General features: G+C 40.0%; 1 protein-coding gene across 2 annotated transcripts in view; it reads right to left on the bottom strand.

The window, feature by feature from the left end:
• The window catches only part of SKP1 (S-phase kinase associated protein 1), a 27,182-nt gene extending 6,304 nt beyond the window's left edge, over positions 1 to 20,878 (bottom strand). The window contains exons 1-7 of one of the 2 annotated variants that reach the window (XM_032252071.1): positions 20,705 to 20,846; positions 18,344 to 18,396; positions 17,831 to 17,927; positions 12,067 to 12,140; positions 5,828 to 5,971; positions 3,268 to 3,408; positions 2,522 to 2,583 (exon numbers count right to left, since the gene is read on the bottom strand). In XM_032252071.1, the coding sequence (XP_032107962.1) occupies positions 2,548 to 2,583; positions 3,268 to 3,408; positions 5,828 to 5,971; positions 12,067 to 12,140; positions 17,831 to 17,927 (492 nt within the window). In that variant the 5' untranslated portion in view covers positions 18,344 to 18,396; positions 20,705 to 20,846 and the 3' untranslated portion in view covers positions 2,522 to 2,547. Of the gene's footprint in view, positions 1 to 1,677; positions 2,584 to 3,267; positions 3,409 to 5,827; positions 5,972 to 12,066; positions 12,141 to 17,830; positions 17,928 to 18,343; positions 18,397 to 20,704 lie in introns of those variants that run through there. The other variant, XM_032251984.1, reaches the window with a different exon arrangement.

Raw genomic sequence — 20,878 nt, 5'->3', positions numbered from 1 at the left:
TCAGTGCAGATTTGTGTTTGTCATAATACTGCTAAGGATACTTTTTGTTTTCGAGACAAGGTCTCGCTCTGCTGCCTAGGCTGGAGTGCAGTGGTGCAATGCCAGCTCACTGCAGCCTCGACCTCTCAGGCTCAAGCAATCCTCCCACCTCAGCTTCCCAAGTAGTTGAGACCACAGGCATGCACCACATGCCTGCTAATTTTTTTTTTAATAAGACGGGGTTTCACCATGTTGGTCAGGCTGGTCTTGAACTCCTGACCTCAGGTGATCCGCCTGCCTTGGCCTCCAAAGTGCTTGGATTACAGGCGTGAGCCACCGTGCCCGGCCAATTTTTTTTTTTTTTTTTTTGTAGAGAAGAGGTCTTCCTATGTCACCCAGGCTGGTCTCAAACTCCTGGGCTCAAATGATCCTCCTGCCACCTTGTTCTCACAAAATGTTGAGATTATAGGCATAAAGCACCATGCCCAGCTGCTAAGGATACTTGAGGTGGATAAGGTTTTTGCAGAAGTTGATCATTATAGAGGAATTGGTAGATGGGACAATTCAGCTGGGAGTGTACACTGCTACCCTCCCCGCTAAAACCAGAACAAACAGAAAACAAGCTTATTTCTGGCCAGGCACAGTGGCTCATGCCTGTAATCTTAGCACTTGGGATCACGAGGTCAGGAGCTCAAGACCAGCCTGGCCAAGATGGTGAAACCCCATCTCTACTAAAAATACAAAAATTAGCTGGGTGTGGTGGCACGTGCCTGTAGTCCCAGCTACTCGGGAGGATGAGTCAGGGGAATGGCTTGAACCCAGGAGGCGGAAATTACAGTGAGCCAAGATCGTGCCACTGCACTCCAGCCTGGGGGACACAGCAAGACTCTGTCTCAAAGAAAACAAGCTTATTTCCTAAGAGTAAAGGGAACGAGGAATCCAAAAGTAGTCACAGGTGTTGGCAAACATTTTCTGTAAATGCCAGATAGTAAATATGTTAGGCTTTTTGGTCACATTCAGGTTCGCGCGCACGCGTGTGTGTGTGTGTGTGTGTGTATTTTTAAATTCAGTTTCTGTGTGTGTGTGTGTGTGTGTGTTAAAAACACTTTACAATGTAAAAACCATTTTTAGCTCAAAGACTACAAAAACAGGCTATAGGCCTGATTTGACCCACATACATTATAGTTTCCTATCTCTGGTACAGACAACAAATGGAAATTGAGACAACATATGGGACTTTATAAAATAAGGTGAATTTGGGGCAAATGAAAGGTGAGATGAAGGCAAACTACTGCCAAGGGATAATCTAAGCCTAAATTACTCAGTGAACGTGAAGAGAAAACAAGATTACATGTGAATACAGACATTAACTGGAAAAGGAAGAAGAAAAAAAGGCAGCACAAGAAAGAAAAAAAAAATCAAAATTTGTAAGCCATCTCAAGACATCAACAAAAACTTCATTCTATTGCAGAAGGCAAGCTGGAAACAATGACAGAGTAATTCTGTGTTAAGAATTAAAGTACTGGCTCCAGTTAGGTATATAAATGACAATTAGAAGAGACAGAAGTTATACTTATGTCAGCAGCCTCCAGTGAGCTGGAATATAAACTAAGTCTTTTCAAGCTAAACAAATATATACAAATTCAACCCATTTAAGTGAAGAGACACATTTAAGTCCACAAAAGCAAACTTAACTACCTACAATATAACTTCCTTTTTATTGAAAGTATCTTGCATTCATGATGGATGTTTTCTGAATTTTACCACATATTTTAATGTTAAAAGTTAAATTATTTTTTACATGCAAGTAGTGTGAATAATTTTCCCCACATGGGAACACTGATTATAAAAAGATGACATCCCACATAGGTTAAGTGTCTTTAATTGAAAAGCTAACAAACTGTCCAGTTACATTTCTCCCAAAAAACCACAAACTGGGTAGTAACTGAGTCTCTAGGCAATATATTTAAAGCTAAGAGGATTAAAAATAAAATTAAAGATAAAGAAAACAAGTCCTCAGATGCAATGAAGGGAGGAGCCCTGCTAAATACAGGCTAATCAATACAGTGGTACTCCTTGCCTGCAGGAGGCTGAAAGACATCCTAGTACACTCAACTCAGAACATTTACTTCAAGAAGCCTTTTCCAGTTTCCAACTCATGAATAAAGATAATATTTTGTTAATTCTATTCCAGATAACTTTTTTGCAGGTTGTTTTATTTACAATGCCAACTTTTAAAAGGTCACTAAAGTTAACTGGACAATAAACTAGGCAGACATTGCTTTACAAAAAAGAGGGAAAGCCCAAAATGCCACTTATAGAGAACCCACAGTTCAGTTTTATTCAGAGCAAAGAAAAAAGAAACTTTCAATCATACTAGAAGAAACTCAGCCATAGATTTGGAATCTGTACTCAAACTACACATGCAATGAGGACAATATTCTGCTAATACAATTGACTTGCTGCTGCATTTGTCTACTGTTTGTCTAATATTAACAATTATAAACAGAGCAGTGCAACTAGTATTTGGAACAATCCTTACAGTGTTACAGTGTCAGGCACAACATTTCACTTCTCTTCACACCACTGGTTCTCTTTGCGTACCTAAAAGAGATGGATATAAGGAAGTACCTTAACTTGAGTAGTCTTTCCTAAGACTTAGAAATACTACATACTGATTCATTGATAGTCAGTGAGTTGAGTCAGAAGAACAGATGGAAAATTAGAACACCAGGTTAAGACTATACTTCCAGATTTCCTTTTTTTGCCTCCCAAGGTTTTTATTCTGCCCTTCTGAAATTATGAACAAAATAAAGGCAATGGGCAGTTTACTAAAGTTGACAGAGCAAATTCAGTTAGTTCACTGACACAATTTCAGCCTGTAGTCATGTGAACAAAATCATTCTGATCTATTCTTTCATTTCCTCCTCTCATTAAGTTGCTCTCAAGTGCCCTAGCATACACTTCTCTAGGGCCTGCTTTTCTGAAGTCAGATATGTATGTTCTATACAAAAAGTTGCAGGTGCCAAAACTAGTAACTGTTAATACATTCACAAGAAAGAGCTCCTCTTGTTGAAAACTAATTGTTCTTATGTTTAAAATGCAGTATCATGTAAGTGTTTAGACTCATACAGACAGTCCAGTAAGAGTATCTTTAAGACACGGAAACTATTTAGTATCCCTCAAGTATCAAGACTACTTGATACAGTCACCTCTTTTCTGGTATGTTATAGGCTTTAGTCCACTTTTAAGAGCATGCGATCAGAGACAAACCTGTGTGCTACATACCTGGGCTTCCTCCTCTTCAGTAAAGTCATTTTTGATATTGAAGGTCTTGCGAATCTCCTCAGGAGTTTTCCCCTTGATCATATTGGCAACAGTCTTGCATGTAACATCAAGCAAACCTTTGATGTCTAAGTAGTTTGCAGCCTGTAAAGAGATAGTTGTTTTCCTTAAAGTATACTTGATGTTTTAAACTAAATCCAAAGTTAATGATTGATACTCCATGTCTAATAAAGCTTAAAATTATAATTTTATTAAAGGGAGAAGAATAAATCACTCATAAGTTCCTCCATGAAAGACATTTATGCGATCTTTGTTATATCTCTATAATGTTGAATCCTTCTGCTTCCTTAACCAAACTATACTAGCTCAAATGTTAAACAACGGCCACTACTGCTGTGTATGTGTGTACAGATGCACACAAATACTATATCAGATCTTGACAAAAATATTTGTCCACACTTAAAAGCGTTCAAGTAAGCAGTTATAGCATTATACTTTATTGATCTGATTTTTAAAAACAGGTTTTGGTTTCACTGACTTTATTGTTTACCAATTTCCTATTTCACTGATTTCTGTCCTTTTATATTCTCATTCTTCTGTTTACTTTGTATTTAATTTCATCTTTTACTAGTTGCTCAAGGTGGAAGCTTAGATCACTGATTTGAAACTTTTCTTCTTTTCTAATAATATAGCTATTTCACACTATCAATTTCCCTCTAAGTATTTCTTTAGCTGCATCTCACGGATTTTTCATGTGTTTTACTTCTATTCAGCTCAAAATACGAATTCTTTTTATTTCTTCTTTGACTTATAGGTTATTTGCAAATGTGTTAGTTTTAAAGTAACTGCAGATTTTTCCAGTTACCTTTCTGTTTGTGATTTCTAGTTCCATGGCAGAGAACATACTGTGTATGGCGTAAATCCTTTTATGACAGAGATTTTTTTTTTTGAGACACTGTCTCACTATGTCACCCAGGCTGGAGTTCAGTGGTGCGATATTGACTCACTGCAACCTCTGCCTCCTAGGTTCAAGCGATTTTCCTGCCTCAGTCTCCCAAGTAGCTGGAATTATAGCTGTGTGCCACCACACCCAGCTGATTTTGGTATTTTTAGTAGAGATGGGGTTTTATCATGTTGACCAGGCTAGTCTCAAACTCCTGGCCTCAAATGATCCACATGCCTTGACCTCCCAAAGTGTTGGGATTACAGGTGTGAGCCACTGTGCCAGGCTGAGACTTGTTTTATGGCCCAGAACATAGTCTATCTTGGTAATATACACTTGAAAAGAATATGTATTCTGCTATCATTACATAGGGTGTTTTAGGCCAGGTGCAGTGGCTCACACCTGTAATCCCAACACTTTGGGAGGCCAAGGTGGGTGGATAACCTGAAGTCAGGAGTTCGAGACCAACCTGACCAACACGGTGAAACCCTGTCTATCCTAAAAATACAAAAAATTAGCTGGGCGTGGTGGCAGGTGGCTGTAATCTCAGCTATTCAGGAGGCTAAGGCAGGAGAATCACTTATCTCAGGAGGAGGAGGTTGCAGTGAGTAGAGATTGCACCACTGCACTCCAGCCTGGGCGACAAGAGTGAGACTCTGTCTCAAAAAGATACATATATATAGATATAGATAGATAAAATGTTTTATAAATGTCCATTAAGTTGGTCAACAGTGTTATATCAAGTTATCATGATTTCTGTCTACTTGTTATATTAATTGAGAGAGGTACTGAAATCTCTATGATTGCAAATTTGTGGACTTCTTTCAGTTCTTCTGGGTTTTGTTTCACTTCTTGAAGTTCTCCTTCTAGGCAGATAAACATTTATGATTGTTATGTCTTCTTAAAAAACTGATCCCCTTAACAATACAAAATAACCCCCTTTAACCCTAGTAATATTCTTTGCCTCCAAATCTATTTTAACATAGTCACTCCAGCTTTCTTTTGATTCGTGTCAGTATAGTTTACCTTCTTTCATTCTTTAAACCTAGGTGTGTCTATTTACTTAAAGTGGGTTTCTTATGGACAGCATAGCTAATCTTGCTTTTCTGATATGATAATTTCTGCCTTTTAACTGTGTTTAGACCATTTACATTTAATGTGTTACTGATATGTGGATTTTAAATATGGCATTACATTTTAATTCAGAGTATTAAAATTCAGTGTCAATGAAGTTAGCAAATTGTAAATCTATAAGAAGTAGTATTTAAAGGCTCTGGAACAGAGCTATCTTATATGTTAAAAAAACTTACCAGATGATAGGCATGGTGGCTCATGCCTATAATCCCAGCACTCTGGGAGGCTGACGCAGGTGGATCACGAGGTCAGGGGTTCGAGACCAGCCTGACCAACATGGTGAAACCCCATCTCTACTTAAAAATACAAAAATTAGCTAAGCGTGGTGGCACACACCTGTAATCCCAGCTCCTTGGGAGGTGGAATCAGGAGAACTGCTTAAACCTGGGAGGCAGAGGTTGCAGTGAGCCAAGAACACACCACTGCACTCTAGCCTGGGCGACAGAGCAAGACTCCGTCTCAAAAAATAAAAACAAAAAAACTTACCAGAATGAGTTCAAAAAGTGTTCCTTGGTCAACTTTCAGGAATTCTTGGTCCCAAACAGGAATATCATCTGTTCGCTTTTCTTTGTTCTCATCATCCTCAGGAGGAGGAGGGTCATCCTTGTGGTGGGTGCACCACTGAATGACCTACAACAACAAAAGTTGATTCTTCTGTGGCATTTTGTCAAAGGTACTCATTCCACTGCTGGGACAACTTATCCCTACATTGGGATAACTACCTAGAAGTTGACTTGAACAATTAACAGCCAAGCTTGAAAAGGAAAAATGAAGCTTGAAGAATCTTTATAACCCTAGAAGGCAGATCTTATTAGATAAAAGCAAGCCATGCAGACAGAGTACCATACTTAACCACATTAAAAAGCTTCTATGTAGCTGGGCGTGGTGGCTCACGCCTATAATCCCAGCACTTTGGGAGGCTGAGGCAGGCGAATCACAAGGTCATGACTTCGAGACCAGCCTGGCCAACACGGTAGAACCCGTCTCTACTAAAAAAATACAAAAAATTAGCTGGGCATGGTGGCTGGCACCTGGAATTTCAGTTACTCAGAAGGCTGAGGCAGGAGAATCACTTGAACCCAGGAGGCAGAGGTTGCAGTGAGCCAAGACGGCACCACTGCATTCCATCTAAAAAAAAAAAAAAAAAAAAAAGTTTCTACGCAAAAAGAAAAGTCAAGTTAGACAGGACAATGACTGGAGGATACCTCCAAAATGTACAATAATGATTAGCCTAGAGAATATAAAAGATTTTAAAAATCACTAAAGAGAAATGGGTTAAAGATATGTATGGGCAATAAATGAAAACTGAGTAGTCAAACGTAAGAACACTCAACTTCATAGAAGCAAAACTAACACTACAAATACTTCTCTAGAATGAAAAAAATCAAGAAATTGATACTAATTGTTGGGCAATAGTGGAAAGGAAACATGAACTCTTCTAGAGTATAAGTTGGTATAACCCATTTGAAATCTAATCCAGCACTCCTCAGTAAAGCTGAATATGTGCATATATTGTAACCAGGAAATTCCAAATACCCCAGACACATCTGTAAGACTATTTGGTGTAACAACAAAACTGCAAAAGCCCCAAAATTCCCTTAATAGGAGAATAATGACTTCATAAAATTTCAGGAAGCTGATTACCTACATACTAACATAAAGACCAAAATCAATACTGAAAGTGTTTTAAGTTGTAGAATCTAGGCAGTGGCTGTATAGGTGTCCACTGTGTAATTCTTTCAATTTTTCTGTATGGTTAAAACGTTTTCATAGGAAAATGTTGGAGAAATAAACAATGCTGAGAGAAAATAGTAGAGTCAAGAAATTATATTGCCAGGATGCAAAAAAAAAAAAAGAAAGAAGTAACAGTTTCAATTAAGGCAAAGCCAAGCCAAGGGTTTTTTGTTCATTTGTTTTTAAGACAAGGTGTCACTCACTTGTCACCCAGGCTGGAATGCAGTGCCGTAATCATGGCTCACTCGACCTTCTGTGCTTAAGCAATCCTCCCATCTCAACCTCCTGAGTAGCTGGGGCTACAGGTGCGTGCCACCACACCTGGCTAACTTTTTTATTTTGTTTTTGTAGAGATATGGTTTCATCATGTTGCTCAGGCTGATTTCAAACTCCTCAACTCAATCAATTCACCCACCTTGCCCTCCCAAAGTGTTGAGATTACAGGTGTGAGCCACCGTGCCTAGCCAGCAAAGGGTTTTAATGAAATAAATGATAACTTCTTAAGCAGTATTACAATAACATAAAAGAAACAAATGGCAATTAATATTTGCTTATCTGGGCATTTTAAAAACTCTAAAGCTAGGCACAGTAATCCCAGAAATTTGGGAGGCTGAGGCAGGAGGACTGCTTAGTGCCAGAAGTTCAAGACTAGCCTAGGCAATGTAGCAAGACCCCAGCTCTACAAAAAAATGACAATACTAATAATAAATAGGCTGAGCGAGGAGACTCACACCTGTAATCCTAACACTTTGGGAGGGTAAGGTGGGGGACATGCTTGAGCCCAGAAGTTCGAGACCAGCCTGGGTAACATGGTGAAACCCTGTCTCTATAAAAAATATAAAAATGAGCCAGGGGTGGTGGTGCACATCTACGGTCCCAGGTACTCAGAAGGTTGAGGAAAGAGAATCACTTGAGCCCAGGAGGTTGAGGCTGAAGCAAGCCATGATCATGCCACTGCACTCTAGTCTGAGCGAGAGAGAAAGAGATTCTGTCTCAAAAAAAAAAAAACTCCTACCACTACTAATAAAAAATAATAAAATTTAAAAATAAAAAACTCTTTAAAGGATATATAAGAAACTAATGCCTAGGTTCTGAACGGGTAGCGCCGGTAAAAAAGAAAAACAAAAAAAAAAAAAAATGCCACATTACTTTCTGGGGAGAATAGTTTCCCATCAGATAAGAAACAACAATGGGAGATTTTATTGTACACTTTCACAGTTTTGGCATCATGTAATTATTATTCAAAATACAATACACATTCAATGCAAACAGGCTTTAAAAAACAGAAAAACTTCTTAGCTAGGTGTGGTGGCTCACACCTATAATCACAGCAATCTGGGAGGCCAAGGGAGACAGATCGCTTGAGCCAGGAGCTCTACATCAGCCTGGGCTACACAGTGAAACTCCACCTCTACAGAAAATACAAAAATTAGCCAGGTGTGGTGGCATGCGCCTGTAGTCCCAGCTACTCAGGAGGCTGCAGTGAGAGGATCACCTGAACCCAGGAGGCAGAGCTGCAATGATCCATGACTGTACCACTGCACTCCAGCCTAGGCAAGAGAATGAGACCCTATCTCAAAAAAACAAAACAAAACAAAAACCAAACACTTCCCATTCTCAGAAGTGGCCCTAAATCACCCAGACCGTTAACTCTGATTTTACCTACTTCCTTCTTGTTTGGTCACTGTGCTCTAGCTTCCACCAAACTCTTTGTCTTTCCTGAAATGGCAGGGCATGCTCTTGTCTTAAGGTCACTGCACTTGCTCCAAAATCCCAGAATCCTTTCCCCCACATATTCCCATTTCTTTGTTTAAAGGTCATCTTCTCAGTAAGGCATCGCCTATCTTTATTTTTAAAATAGTTAACTGTTCTCCTACTCACCCCTTTATGTTCCCCGTTCCCTTCTTTATTCTCCATAGCTTTTCCATCTGAAGTACATCTTATGCTGTATGTTTCCCCACCCCTTCATATCGCAAACTCCATAAGGATTTTGGGTTCACTGCTATACCCCCAGCTTTTGAATGGCATCTGAATGTACCTGGCATTTGGATGACTACAAGCAAAGATCCTTTTAGAAACATTTTTCATTAGTATAAAATAGAATATGTTACTTATAAGGCATATTCAGAAATCATAAAGAATGATATCTGGCCGGGCTCAGTGGCTCACGCCTATAATCCCAGCACTTTGGGAGGCTGAGGCGGGTGGATCACAAGGTCAAGAGATCGAGACCATCCTGGTCAACATGGTGAAACCCCATCTCTACTAAAAGTAGAAAAAAAATTAGCTGGGCATGGTGGCGCACACCTGTAGTTCCAGCTACTCGGGAGGCTGAGGCAGGAGAATTGCTTGAACCCAGGAGGTGGAGGTTGCGGTGAGCTGAGATCGTGCCATTGCACTCCAGCCTGGGTAACAAGAGCGAAACTCCATCTCAAAAAAAAAAAAAAAAAAAAAAAGATCTAACTAGATAACATAAACCCTCTAAATCATAACATAAATTACCTAAGATAAGCAAACTGGTAGAAACTTTTTAAAAGAGTTCTTATAAAAAGCCTATTAGAGTCAGGGCACGATGACTCACGCCTGTAATCTGAGCACCTTGGGAGGCCAAGGTGGAAGAATCACGAGGTTAGGAGTTCGAGACCAGCCTGACCAACATTGCGGAACCGTGTCTCTACTAAAAATACAAAAATTAGCCAGGTGCGGTGGCGCACACATGTAATCCCAGCTACTCAGGAGGCTGAGGCAGGGAAACACTGGAACCGAGGAGGCGGAGGTTGCAGTGAGCTGAGATCGTGCCACTGTACTCCAGCCTGGGCGACAGAGCAAAACTCCATCTCAAAAACAAAAACAAAACAAAAGGCTGGCAGGGTGGCTCACACCTGTAATCCCAACACTTTAGGACGCTGAGGCAGGTGGATCACAAGGTCAGGAGTTAGAGATCAGCCGGACCAACATGGTGAAACTCCATCTCTCCTAAAAAATGCAAAAATTAGCCAGGCATGGTGGTGAGTGCCTGTAATCTCAGCTACTTGGGAGGTTGAGGCAAGAGAACTGCCTATACCTGAAAGGTGGAGGTTGTAGTGACCTGAGATCACACCACTGTGCTCCAGCCTGGGCAACAGAGTGAGACCCTGCCTCAAAAACAAAAACAAAAAAATTCCGGTTGGTTGGGCATGGTGGCTCATGCCTGTAATCCCAGCACCTTTGGAAGGCGTCCAGATCACCTGTGGTCAGGAGTTGGAGACCAGCCTGTCCAACATAGTGAAAACCCATCTCTACTAAAAATACAAAAATTAGCTAGGCACGGTGGTAGGAATCTGCAATCCTAGCTACTCAGGAGGCTGAGGCAAGAGAATTACTTGAACCTGGAAGGCAGAGGCTACAGTGAGCTGACATCGCACCACTGCACTCCAACCTGGGCAACAGAGTGAAACTCTGTCTCAAACAAAAACATTCAGGCACAGTGAATCACTTTTTACCCCGTCTAGGGAGAATTAAAAAGACTGGTAATATAATAGTCAATGTGGTAAGACTATAGAAAAATATGCAATGCAACGTCATCTCTCAAGTTCTTAAGAAAGCATAAAATGAACTGCATTGGGTTGGTGACCTTTAGTGAATCCTGAAAGAAGGGGACAACCAGAGGTGAACATCCCCAGTTCTAAGTCTAGCCAGTTTTTGCCCCAATGTGGAAAAAGGCTGCTCTTTATCATCCAATGAAATAACTCACACTATTACACAGCTATATGCCCTCAAACACTAAAATCCTAGTCAATGTGGGGAACTGTTTATGCTCAAACACAAGGTAAAGTGATCAATTAAGAAAAAGAACCACAAAAACACATCATTCTTACGCTCCTTTTAAGGTACACTCATTCAGTGAAAAATATTAATACAAAAATTTTATCTTTTTGCTAAGCATATACTATTGTATTGCAGTAATTTAAATATGCTAATGCAAAAGACTAAATAATTAAAATATTCACACAGCATGGATGAAAAAACTTCAACAGATACTCAGAGTCATAATCACACCAAAAGTTAGAGAAAAAACAAAAAAGGATGCTGGCCAGGTGCAGTGACTCACACCTGTAATCCCAGCACTTTGGGAGGCCAAGGCAGGTGGGTCACAAGTTCAGGAGTTCGAGACCAGCCTGGCCAACATGGTGAAACCCCATCTCTACTAAAGATACAAAAAAATTAGCCAAGCATAGTGGCGCATGCCTGCAATCCCAGCTACCCGGGAGGTGAGAATGGCTTGAACCCAAGAGGCAGAGGTTGCAGTGAGCCAAGATCATGCCATTGCACTCCTGCCTGGGTGAAACGGTGAGACTCCAACTCAAAAAAAATTTTTAAAAAGATGTCATGCATTAACATAGACAAATCACCTTTCGTTATATGAAAAAAAAAAAAAAACTATAGAAATGTATAGTTTGCTACTTTAAGAATGGGGGGGGAACATACTTATTTGTTAATACCTGTATTACAAAAAGGATAAATCACTACCTTGAAGGGGACTGGAATAGAGAAGGCAGAAATTGGAACAAAGTGTTACATATTCCTTTATTTTGACTTTAGCCATTTCAAAAATACAAATCTAAGAAAGGTAGTCACGATTCAATTCCACCATGCTATAAAAGTGGTATCTTTCCAGAAGACTAACAATATCTATCAAAATTTAGGTATATAAGCCATCCTGTGATCCAGATATTCTACAACCTATGATCCAGACAACCTTCCTAGAGAAGTGTTTGCATAGGTATACGTAGTACAGATGCCCAATCAATGACAATAGTCAACTGTGGCAAAGAAGCAGACAGAGCTTTTTTCTATGTATTTTAAGAACATACAAACATCACTCAAGCGTTAAAGAACATTCAAATTTAAAAGTAATTTTAAGCAATAAATTCTAATATAGATTGTTGAATTACTTAAATTAATCAATTAATATTATATTTTAAGTAGAATAAACTCTTTAAAGACCTTACCTTTTTTAATATTGCCGCATTAACATTTGGTAGAGGAACTGGGTCATCATCTCCTTCATCATCCATTCCCAAATCTAAGAAAACCAGAAGACAGTTACTATTTCCTAATTCCATTTTAATACTTATACCAACCAGTCTATGCCTCAAAACAAGAGTCAGCCCCCATATCCATGAGATCTACATCAGTGGATTCAATCAACCACAGATTAAACATATTGGAAAAAAAGGATGACTATGTCTACATCGAACGTGTAGACTTGTTTCCTTATCATTACTCCCTAAACAATACAACTATTTACATAGTATTTATACTGTATTCGGTATTGTTAGGTAATCTAGAGAAGATTTAAAGTATACAAGATGGGGCCCCATGCAGTGGCTCACGCCTGTAATCCCAGCACTTTGGGAGGCCAAGACAGGCAGATCACAAGTTCAGGAGTTTGAGACCAGCCTGACCAATATGGTGAAACCCCATCTCTACTAAAAATACAAAAATTAGCCGGGTGTCGTGGCTGGCACCTGTAGTCCCCACTCCTCAGAAGGCTGAGGCAGAATTGCTTGAACCCAGGAGGCAAAGGTTGCAGCGAGCCAAGATCGCACCACTGTACTCCAGCCTCGTGACAGAAAAAGACTCTGTCTCAAAAAAAAAGTATACAAGATGATGTGCATATGTTATATGCCAATACTATACTGTTTTATTATAAGGGACTTGAGTATTGGTGGATTATGGTATCTACAGGGGTGTCCTGAAACCAATCCCCCATGGATACCAAGGGAGGACTTATGACATGTCTGAAAGAATATAAAAAGCACCTTACTAAGAACAGCTCTCTTAGGAGCATTTAAAAATTGGTGGCTCCTAACAATACAGTTCATGAACCACCCAAAACTATGTAAACTTCTGTGAGTAGACCAATACAGGAATATTACATAAAAGTTCTTAATTAGGAGGAAAAGTGATTTAGTAAGTTGGGCTTGAATGACTGGGCGGCCATCTGAAAAAAATTAAAGATGGACCCTTTCCTTAACCTTTGTTATCAAATTCCCCAGATGAACTGCATTTTAAAAAGTAAAACAATGAAAACTATTAAAGGTAATAAAATCTCAATCTATTCAAATCTGAAACCCACAGATGTGTTTATATACATACATACATACATACACACACACACACACCAGATCATGCAGCCACTGACAAAATAGAAATGTTTCTATATATACATATATCTATATAACATTATATATAACTATATATATTCTATATATAATATTCTATATATACAATATACATATTCTATATACACGTATTCTATATATACACATATCTATATAAAATTCTATATAACATATCTCCAAGAGGATATACAAGAAACTGTTAACAATATTATGTGTAAGGAAGTTAAATAACATAGGTTAAAGGATACAATTATGGGGCTATCGATAATCCAGGCACAAGATGGTAGCCTGGACAAGGTTTGAAGCTAAGGAGGTGGTAAGAAATTACCTAATTCTGTCTGTATTTTTAAAGTACAGACAATAGAATTTGCCAGTAGAAAGAAAGTAGAATGTGACAAGAGTCAGGGTACACTAAGGTTTATGGCATGAAAAGGATGAAGTTGCCACCAATTGATAAGGGGGAGGCTGTCGAAGGAACTATTATTTTTAATAAGAGAGGATCAAGAGCTCTAGTTTCATAAATGTGAAATATTAGATATCCAAGGGCAGCTGTATGTTCAAGTTCAGAAATCAAGAGAAGAGATCAGAACTGTAAGTTTGGGAATTGGTGTATAGATGGTTTATAATACTACGGACTATGATCAAGCGAATAAGTGTGTAGAGATAAAGTGAAAAGGTCCAAGGAGGAACCCTGGGGTACTGCAGGCTTTAAAGATCAGAAGACAGAAGGGTGTGAGGTAAGTAGTAAGTGGTATTTTGGAAACCAGGTTAAAAGAGAAATGATCAGCCAGGTGCGGTGGCTCACGCCTGTAATCCCAGCACTTTCGGAGGCCAGAGCGGAAAGATCATGAGGTCAGGAAACCAAGACCATCCTGGCTAACATGGTGAAACCCCAGTCTCCATTAAAACTACAAAAAAGTAGCTGGGCGTGGTGGCACACGCCTATAATCCCAGCTACTCAGGAGGCTGAGGGAGGATAATCACTTGAACCTGGGAGGCACAGGTTGCAGTGAGCCAAGATGGCGCCACTGCACTCCAGCCTAGGCGACAGAGAGAGGCTCCCCCTCAAAAAAAAAAAAAAAAAAGAAGAATAATCAAGTATCAAATTATGTCAACAGGTCTAGGTAAGAAATGAAAGCAGACAATGCACTTCATGACATAGAGTTCAATGAGCTTAACAAGCAGTTCCAGTGGAATGGTAACAATGAGAGTAGATTCAAAAATAATTCATGTTATCTTGCATGGATGGAGTCACTCATCTCCCCTCTTTTTTCCCTCCCGCCAATTCCTAGCCCTGATCCTATCTCAGCTTAGAGTAATACTGTAAAATGACAATGGCTCATGTAAAGCTCTATGTGGATCAAGTTGCTTATGTCTTTCCTGAAGAAGTACATGGTATTTTTAATCAGGTGAGAGAAATAAGTTATAAAATGTAAAACACTTTTGTCTGCAGAACTACGATATTAGAGGAAACATACAGAAGACCAGCTTGTTTAGATCCAAATGTAATTTGGAATGAGGCTTAACTCACATTAAAAATAAGGCTTTTATGACTGCAAAGGACCGTAAAGCTAATTTTTAATTTTTTTGTAGAGACAAGGTCTTGCTACGTTGTCCAGGCTGGTTTTGAACTCCTGGGCTCAAGCAATCCTCTTTAAGTCCTCTAGCATTTAAACTAAGGATATGCAATATTTTTCGTTTTTGGACTAAATGCACAAGTAGCAACAGTCATTCCTTTAAGCTATTTAGTTTCAGGGACTTCTGAAAGACACCTGTATCCTGATACTGCACCCTGGACCTAAACTAATCGCCCAATCCACATGTAAACGTGCCAAAATTCTCACTTCTGATTGTCCTGTGGATTAAAAGGTTTTATTTTTGTTTTCTATGTCACATAAAACCCATAACCAGAGATACTGCAGAGGGAAAACAAGAAAAGCAGTAAGTTGCCAAATTCAAAAGACTCCAGTCCTCAAGAGGCTAGAATCTTATGTAAGCCACTGGTACTTAGGATAAAACCATTCACTTCTAATTCCCAAAGGCGATGGAGTAAAAGAATTATTTTATTGTTGCTAACTGCCTATCAGTCCACTTACTTCAGTGATCCAAATTGGCATGCTAAGTTTTCAAGAAGCCCTACATTTTTTAAATCGGCAAATGCTTCTTTGAAGCAGCACAGGACAGATTAGTGTGTCAGACACCAAGATAAAATAAAGAACACTTTCATTGCCAAAGCAAGTATTTAGGCAGCAATTCTAGTATCAGTTTCTACATCTTCTTGAAAAAGTCTTACTTACCTGCCTTTTAGGGACACTCGGATTGCTTTTACTTTTTTTTAGTGAGCATAACCTACTCCTTCATTCAACAGGCACTTGATGAACAGTGACTGTGGGATGTACCAAGGGGTTTACAACTTAATAGAAGTGATCTAGGTAGGTAAGTTACCAGGATACAGGACTTTAAGGGTCGCATGATTGGTACCAATTACTGAAGAGAATTCTGAGCTTTTATCAGAAAACAGAAGTCACCCAATTAGAATATAGAAGACACACCCCCTGGAATTCAGCTTCTGCCTCTACCACACCTAAGTATCTGCTGCTAGAAGTCCTCTAACTTATTAACTATGAAATTCTAAGGACCAGTCTACAGTATATAAATCTGGCAATCACTCTAGTCACCTAGAAATGCCCTTTTCCCCCTTAGCTTCCACAAATCCTACTTTACTATCCTCTCAGCTCTACCAAGTATAATATCACAATTTCATCCCACCCCAACTAAACACCTTAATTTTACTTTCCCTAGCACATCCTGTCTACTTTACTTCAGAATGATCTCCCCAAACGTCCTAATTTTACTACATTTGAAATACCACCTCGGCCAGGTGCAGTGGCTCAGGCGTGTAATCCCAGCACTTTGGGAGGCCAAGGTGGGTGGATCACCTAAGCTTGGGAGTTCAAGACCAGCCTGGCCAACATGGAGAAACCCCGTCTCTAATAAAAATACAAAATTACCCAGGTGTAGCTACTCTGTAATCCCAGCTACTCAGGAGGCTGAAGCAGGAGAATCACTTGAACCCAGGAGGTGAACTGAGATCACACCATTGTACTCTGGCCTGGGAAGCCAAACTCTGTCTCATAAAAAAAAAAAAGAAAAAAAAAAATAGCACCTCACCAGTACTACATACTGCAATCTCTTCCAGATTGAAGAGTAACACTAGCCAAGATGTTCCCACAGTGCCACTTGGCACACAACTTTATTAATGCACTAATTACACCATGTGACAAGTTTGCCTTGTTTGTGTCTGGCTTCCCTCCTGGTTTATAAATTCTTCAAGGGCAAAGGCCATGTCTCACTTACCTTCTTTTCACCAGCATCAATGCTTAGCATATAACCCTCCTCTTTAAGCATTTATAAGCTGCAGATCTTCCCTACATAAAAACCCTGTGACATTCTTTAGTACATAGTGTACTAAAGAACACTCAATACTACTAAGTTTTCTTCATCAATTCCACACACTGATTTGTACCAGCCCACTGGTAATACTAAAAAGAGATCCATATTAACTAGTGAAAGTTTCAAGACCTGTTTTCTAACTTACTTCCTTGTGCTGCACATATAATTCTGTAGCAGTTTCAGAGGAAAAACACAGAGAAAACAGAAAGCTTGCTTAAAAAAAAAAAAATTCAGCTGGGTACAGTGGCTCACGCATGTAATCCCAGCACTTTGAGAGGCTGAGGCAAGCCCATCACGAGGTCAGGAGTTCAAGACCAGCCTGGCCAACATGGAGAAACCCTGTCTCTACTAAAAATACAAAATTAGCTGGGTGTGGTGGCATATGCCTGTAATCCCAGCTACTCAGGAGATGAGGCAGGAGAACCACTTGAACTGGGGAAGAGGAGGTTGCAGTGAGCTGCGATCACACCACTGCACTCTAGCCTGGACAACAAGAGTGAAACTAGATCTCAAAAAAAAAAAAAAAAAAACAAAAAAAAAAAAAAACCAGCTAGCTGTGGTGGCACATACCTGTGAGTCCCAGCTACTTGGAAGGCTGAGGTGCAAGGATTGCTTGAACCCAGAAGGTTGAAGCTGCAGTGAGCCATGATTGTACCACTGCACTCCAGTCTGAACAAGAGTGAGACTCAGTCCCAAATAAATAAATAAATAGAATCTACACAGCAATCCACAGAGCTCATTCCCTCCACTGAAATAAGGTATTCTATTCAGTTACCATTATAGGAAGCTATCTCTTTTCCAAAAGTTTTAATTTCTATCACTAGAGCCTATTAATCCAAATTTACTTGAACACAAATCAGCCACAGCCTAAGGCTTGGCAATGACTTCAATGTTTTTTACCTTATGATTTTATTCATTTAATGAGGGAAGAAAAAAAAAACCTCACTAATTCAGACAATGCAGAAAAGATGACCTGTATCAGAAAAGTGTAGTTTATACTTTAAAGAAAAAAATGTAAATTTTACCTGTTCATACTCTCGTAACTTATGACAGCTTGCTGCTCATATAAATTTGATAGTCACAAATTATCTCAAACTACACATTTCCTCCCACCCAGGTTTTCCAATTAACTTACCTTCCAACATGGTCTTGATAGTCACAGATTGTTTGGCAATTTCCACATCAACTTCAAATATCTCTCCATCAGAACTCTGCAATTTAATTGAAGGCATCTAAAAAAAAGTATATTAAATGTAAATTTTGAGAGTTCTATATATTTCATGAACTACAGTCCATCAGAGGCCTTAAACTTGTTGATCATAAAGTTTTAAGGACCTACAATATATAACCCTGTAAAGCACTGCTGTCAATAGTTATTCACAGGTTAGCCTTCAAGTATTTCTATGAATTTTTTTCATACTAGGAACAGCAGCTTTTAAGGCCTGCCCCACTGAACTCACTATTGGTATAAGTTTAATAAAACATACTTATTTGCTTTCTGCTTGCCTTTCGTCTCCCACTGAATACTTAACTAGTCCATTTGAATAGTTAACTGCCACAATTAACCACATGCAAACCTAAGGAAGGTCAGTTCAAAATAAACAAGGCTACCAAATAAAACAGAAATTTCCCCTGCAGTGAAACCTACCTGTGAAAATGAGTTCAGATCCCAAGAGTAGATCAGAATATGCTCATTTATGTCTGAGGCAATGCAAGACCATATACAAGAGAATAAAATGATTTAAAGATAAGCAGATGTGAGTACAATTCCCTAAATCTAGTAAGAAGCTTAAATTCAGGGCCCTTTTTATCTTTCAGTTCTGACTGTCCAGGTAACCATCTTTGAAATCTCTCAGCAAGATCTCCATAATAACAACCTATTACTTGCTCTGAAAATGCATGCATTAACTCAGGTTAATTATGAGTCATTAGGAAAAAGATATAATCTTACATAAAAAGTTAAGCAATTAATTTCAAAGGACTTAAGTTCTGGCAAAAAAAAAAAAAAAAGGCATTTAAAAGTCCAACAATTTCTTACCATCTTCAAATTCTAAAAAAAAAAAAAAAAGGAAAACATACAAACAACAACAAGAGTATGGCAATACCTGGTACAGATTAACTCAAGGCTTCTTAAAATTCACATACAACTTTCAAAAGACCCAGGCTTCTGAAGTATTCATAATCCAGTGATATCACTATTAACTTATAGTGCCTCTGAAGCTTTCTAGGTGTTATGTATTAAAAATCGCATATATTTTCACAAAAGTGTATGATTTAGCATTTAAAACATACATCACACCCATTTTATGTTCAAAGACTTATGACCCATTACATCAGTTAAAATATTCATTCAGCTTCTCTGAGACAATTGTCCCCAAACCCAAAGCAGATAGGCTGTTAGGCAAAGGAAGCAAAACAGTAAAGCACGTTTTAAATCCAGCCACTAAAATACCCTATTCTCATTCATCCGTGGTTGGAGGGAATCAGATTTCACTTTGCAGTTCACAAACATTTCTGCTTCTCCATGTTGCTTAGCGCTTGCCAATAATGCAGTTGTCCTGCTCAATGGAAGGGCCCGGAGTAGAGGACCCTTCCTGTGACAAGACAATAGGTATCTCCAAAAGAAAATATTTTAACGTGGGCCCAATTTTTAATTACAAAACATTTAAACATGTAATTTTTACATTACATAGTACTGAAATGAACAGTACAGAATCACGTCTAACAATGCAGTTGATAAAACTACTCCAAAAGCTAGACAACCGTTTCATATGTCTTTCAAATAACTCAAGATAAGTGCTTAGTCACAGTCAAATTCATGGATTGGGTTACTCTTAAGGGAGTTAAGATCTTACTAAATAGCAGGTAGGCAATCGGTTAATCTGTAATTCGATGCACTTTGTAATACTAGACTAAACTCAAAGATAAGTTTTGGTGCTAAAGTAAGTGCAAAATTTTTAAGTAATGGATGAAATTCTAATTTGAAATGCTTTCAAAACAATTCCATTCTAAATAAAGAAGCCTAAAGGCTCCTGCACTTGTAAATAATTCTCCATTGCCAGTATAAAGTGGGTTCTATCACATCATAAAGGGGAGAGGGGGAACCTGCGTTTTAAGTGACCCGAAATTCTGACACCTCTTTTTAGACTGCACAGTGGAGGAGACTGTATTGTTCTATGACACAGATACATTCTATTTGACGCTCTGACGAAAAATGCATGCCCCTAAAACCCAAACGTGACGTTTCCATTAAAAGTGAACCAAAGCAGGTGGACGTCCTGTATCTTTAAAAGCCAGACACGTCGAATTTACAGCTAAGGTTCCTACAAGTCACACCACTATGACGATGGTATCTGCTATCACAACAGTTATTTCAAAGACTCCAAGTCGTGGCAACATTACGCGGATAAATATTTAGAAGGGGCAAGTGGCTATGTGCAGAGACCTGGAGCCAGCACACGGTTAGCCAGGACCGGTAGCTAGTGACGCCAGACACGGGAGTGAAAGGATGGGAGCCAGGAACCGGGCGGCCTCACACCACCGCCGCTCTCCCTTCCGACCGCAACAAAAACCGGACACCGACACACGCCCACGCTCAAGACAGCCAAGAGACCCCCATTCACAACCCCGCCGCCACCCCCGCCCTGGTCCTCAGGACAGCAGGCTTAAGGCCAAGAGAGGCCTCCGGCCGCAGTCTGGGCCTTGCAGTCGAGCTCTGCGCCGGCTGACGCACGGCCGGTGCAGAGAAGGCCCAGCCCGGGCTTCGACTCACACTCGACCGCTGTGAGGACGCGCGGCCAGAGGAGGCCTCGCTGAGTCGGGGGCGGGGCGGGTGAATGGAACCCGACGGTGTCTCCTGAAGAACAGGGTCGACAACGCGATCCACCCGGCCCAAGTGAAGGCCAGGCCCAGTCACCGCCCGCTGCAGGCAGGCCCAAACCGCAGCGGTGAGGCCAGCCGGCACACAATCCCGACGCCACAACCTTTTCCAGCTCAGTGGACTACTCACGGTGTTCGGTGTTACGGAGACGGCTGGCCGAAAGCTGACGAGAGCCGCAAGGCGTCAGCGAAGAGAGAAAAAGGCTAAGGACGAAGCCACTACAGAGGCGCGGCGCGGCGTCTGCTTTATAGGAGAGCGCGCAGGCGCAAAGGACCCCGGGGCGCGCGGCGTCACACAGCGGCT

This window comes from Sapajus apella, unplaced genomic scaffold, assembly GCF_009761245.1.
Source record: "Sapajus apella isolate SASKATOON/1434 unplaced genomic scaffold, GSC_monkey_1.0 scaffold1, whole genome shotgun sequence".
NCBI lineage: Eukaryota > Metazoa > Chordata > Mammalia > Primates > Cebidae > Sapajus > Sapajus apella.
The sequence above is the reverse complement of the archived record's forward strand: the minus strand, read 5'-3'. Positions and strand labels throughout refer to the sequence as shown.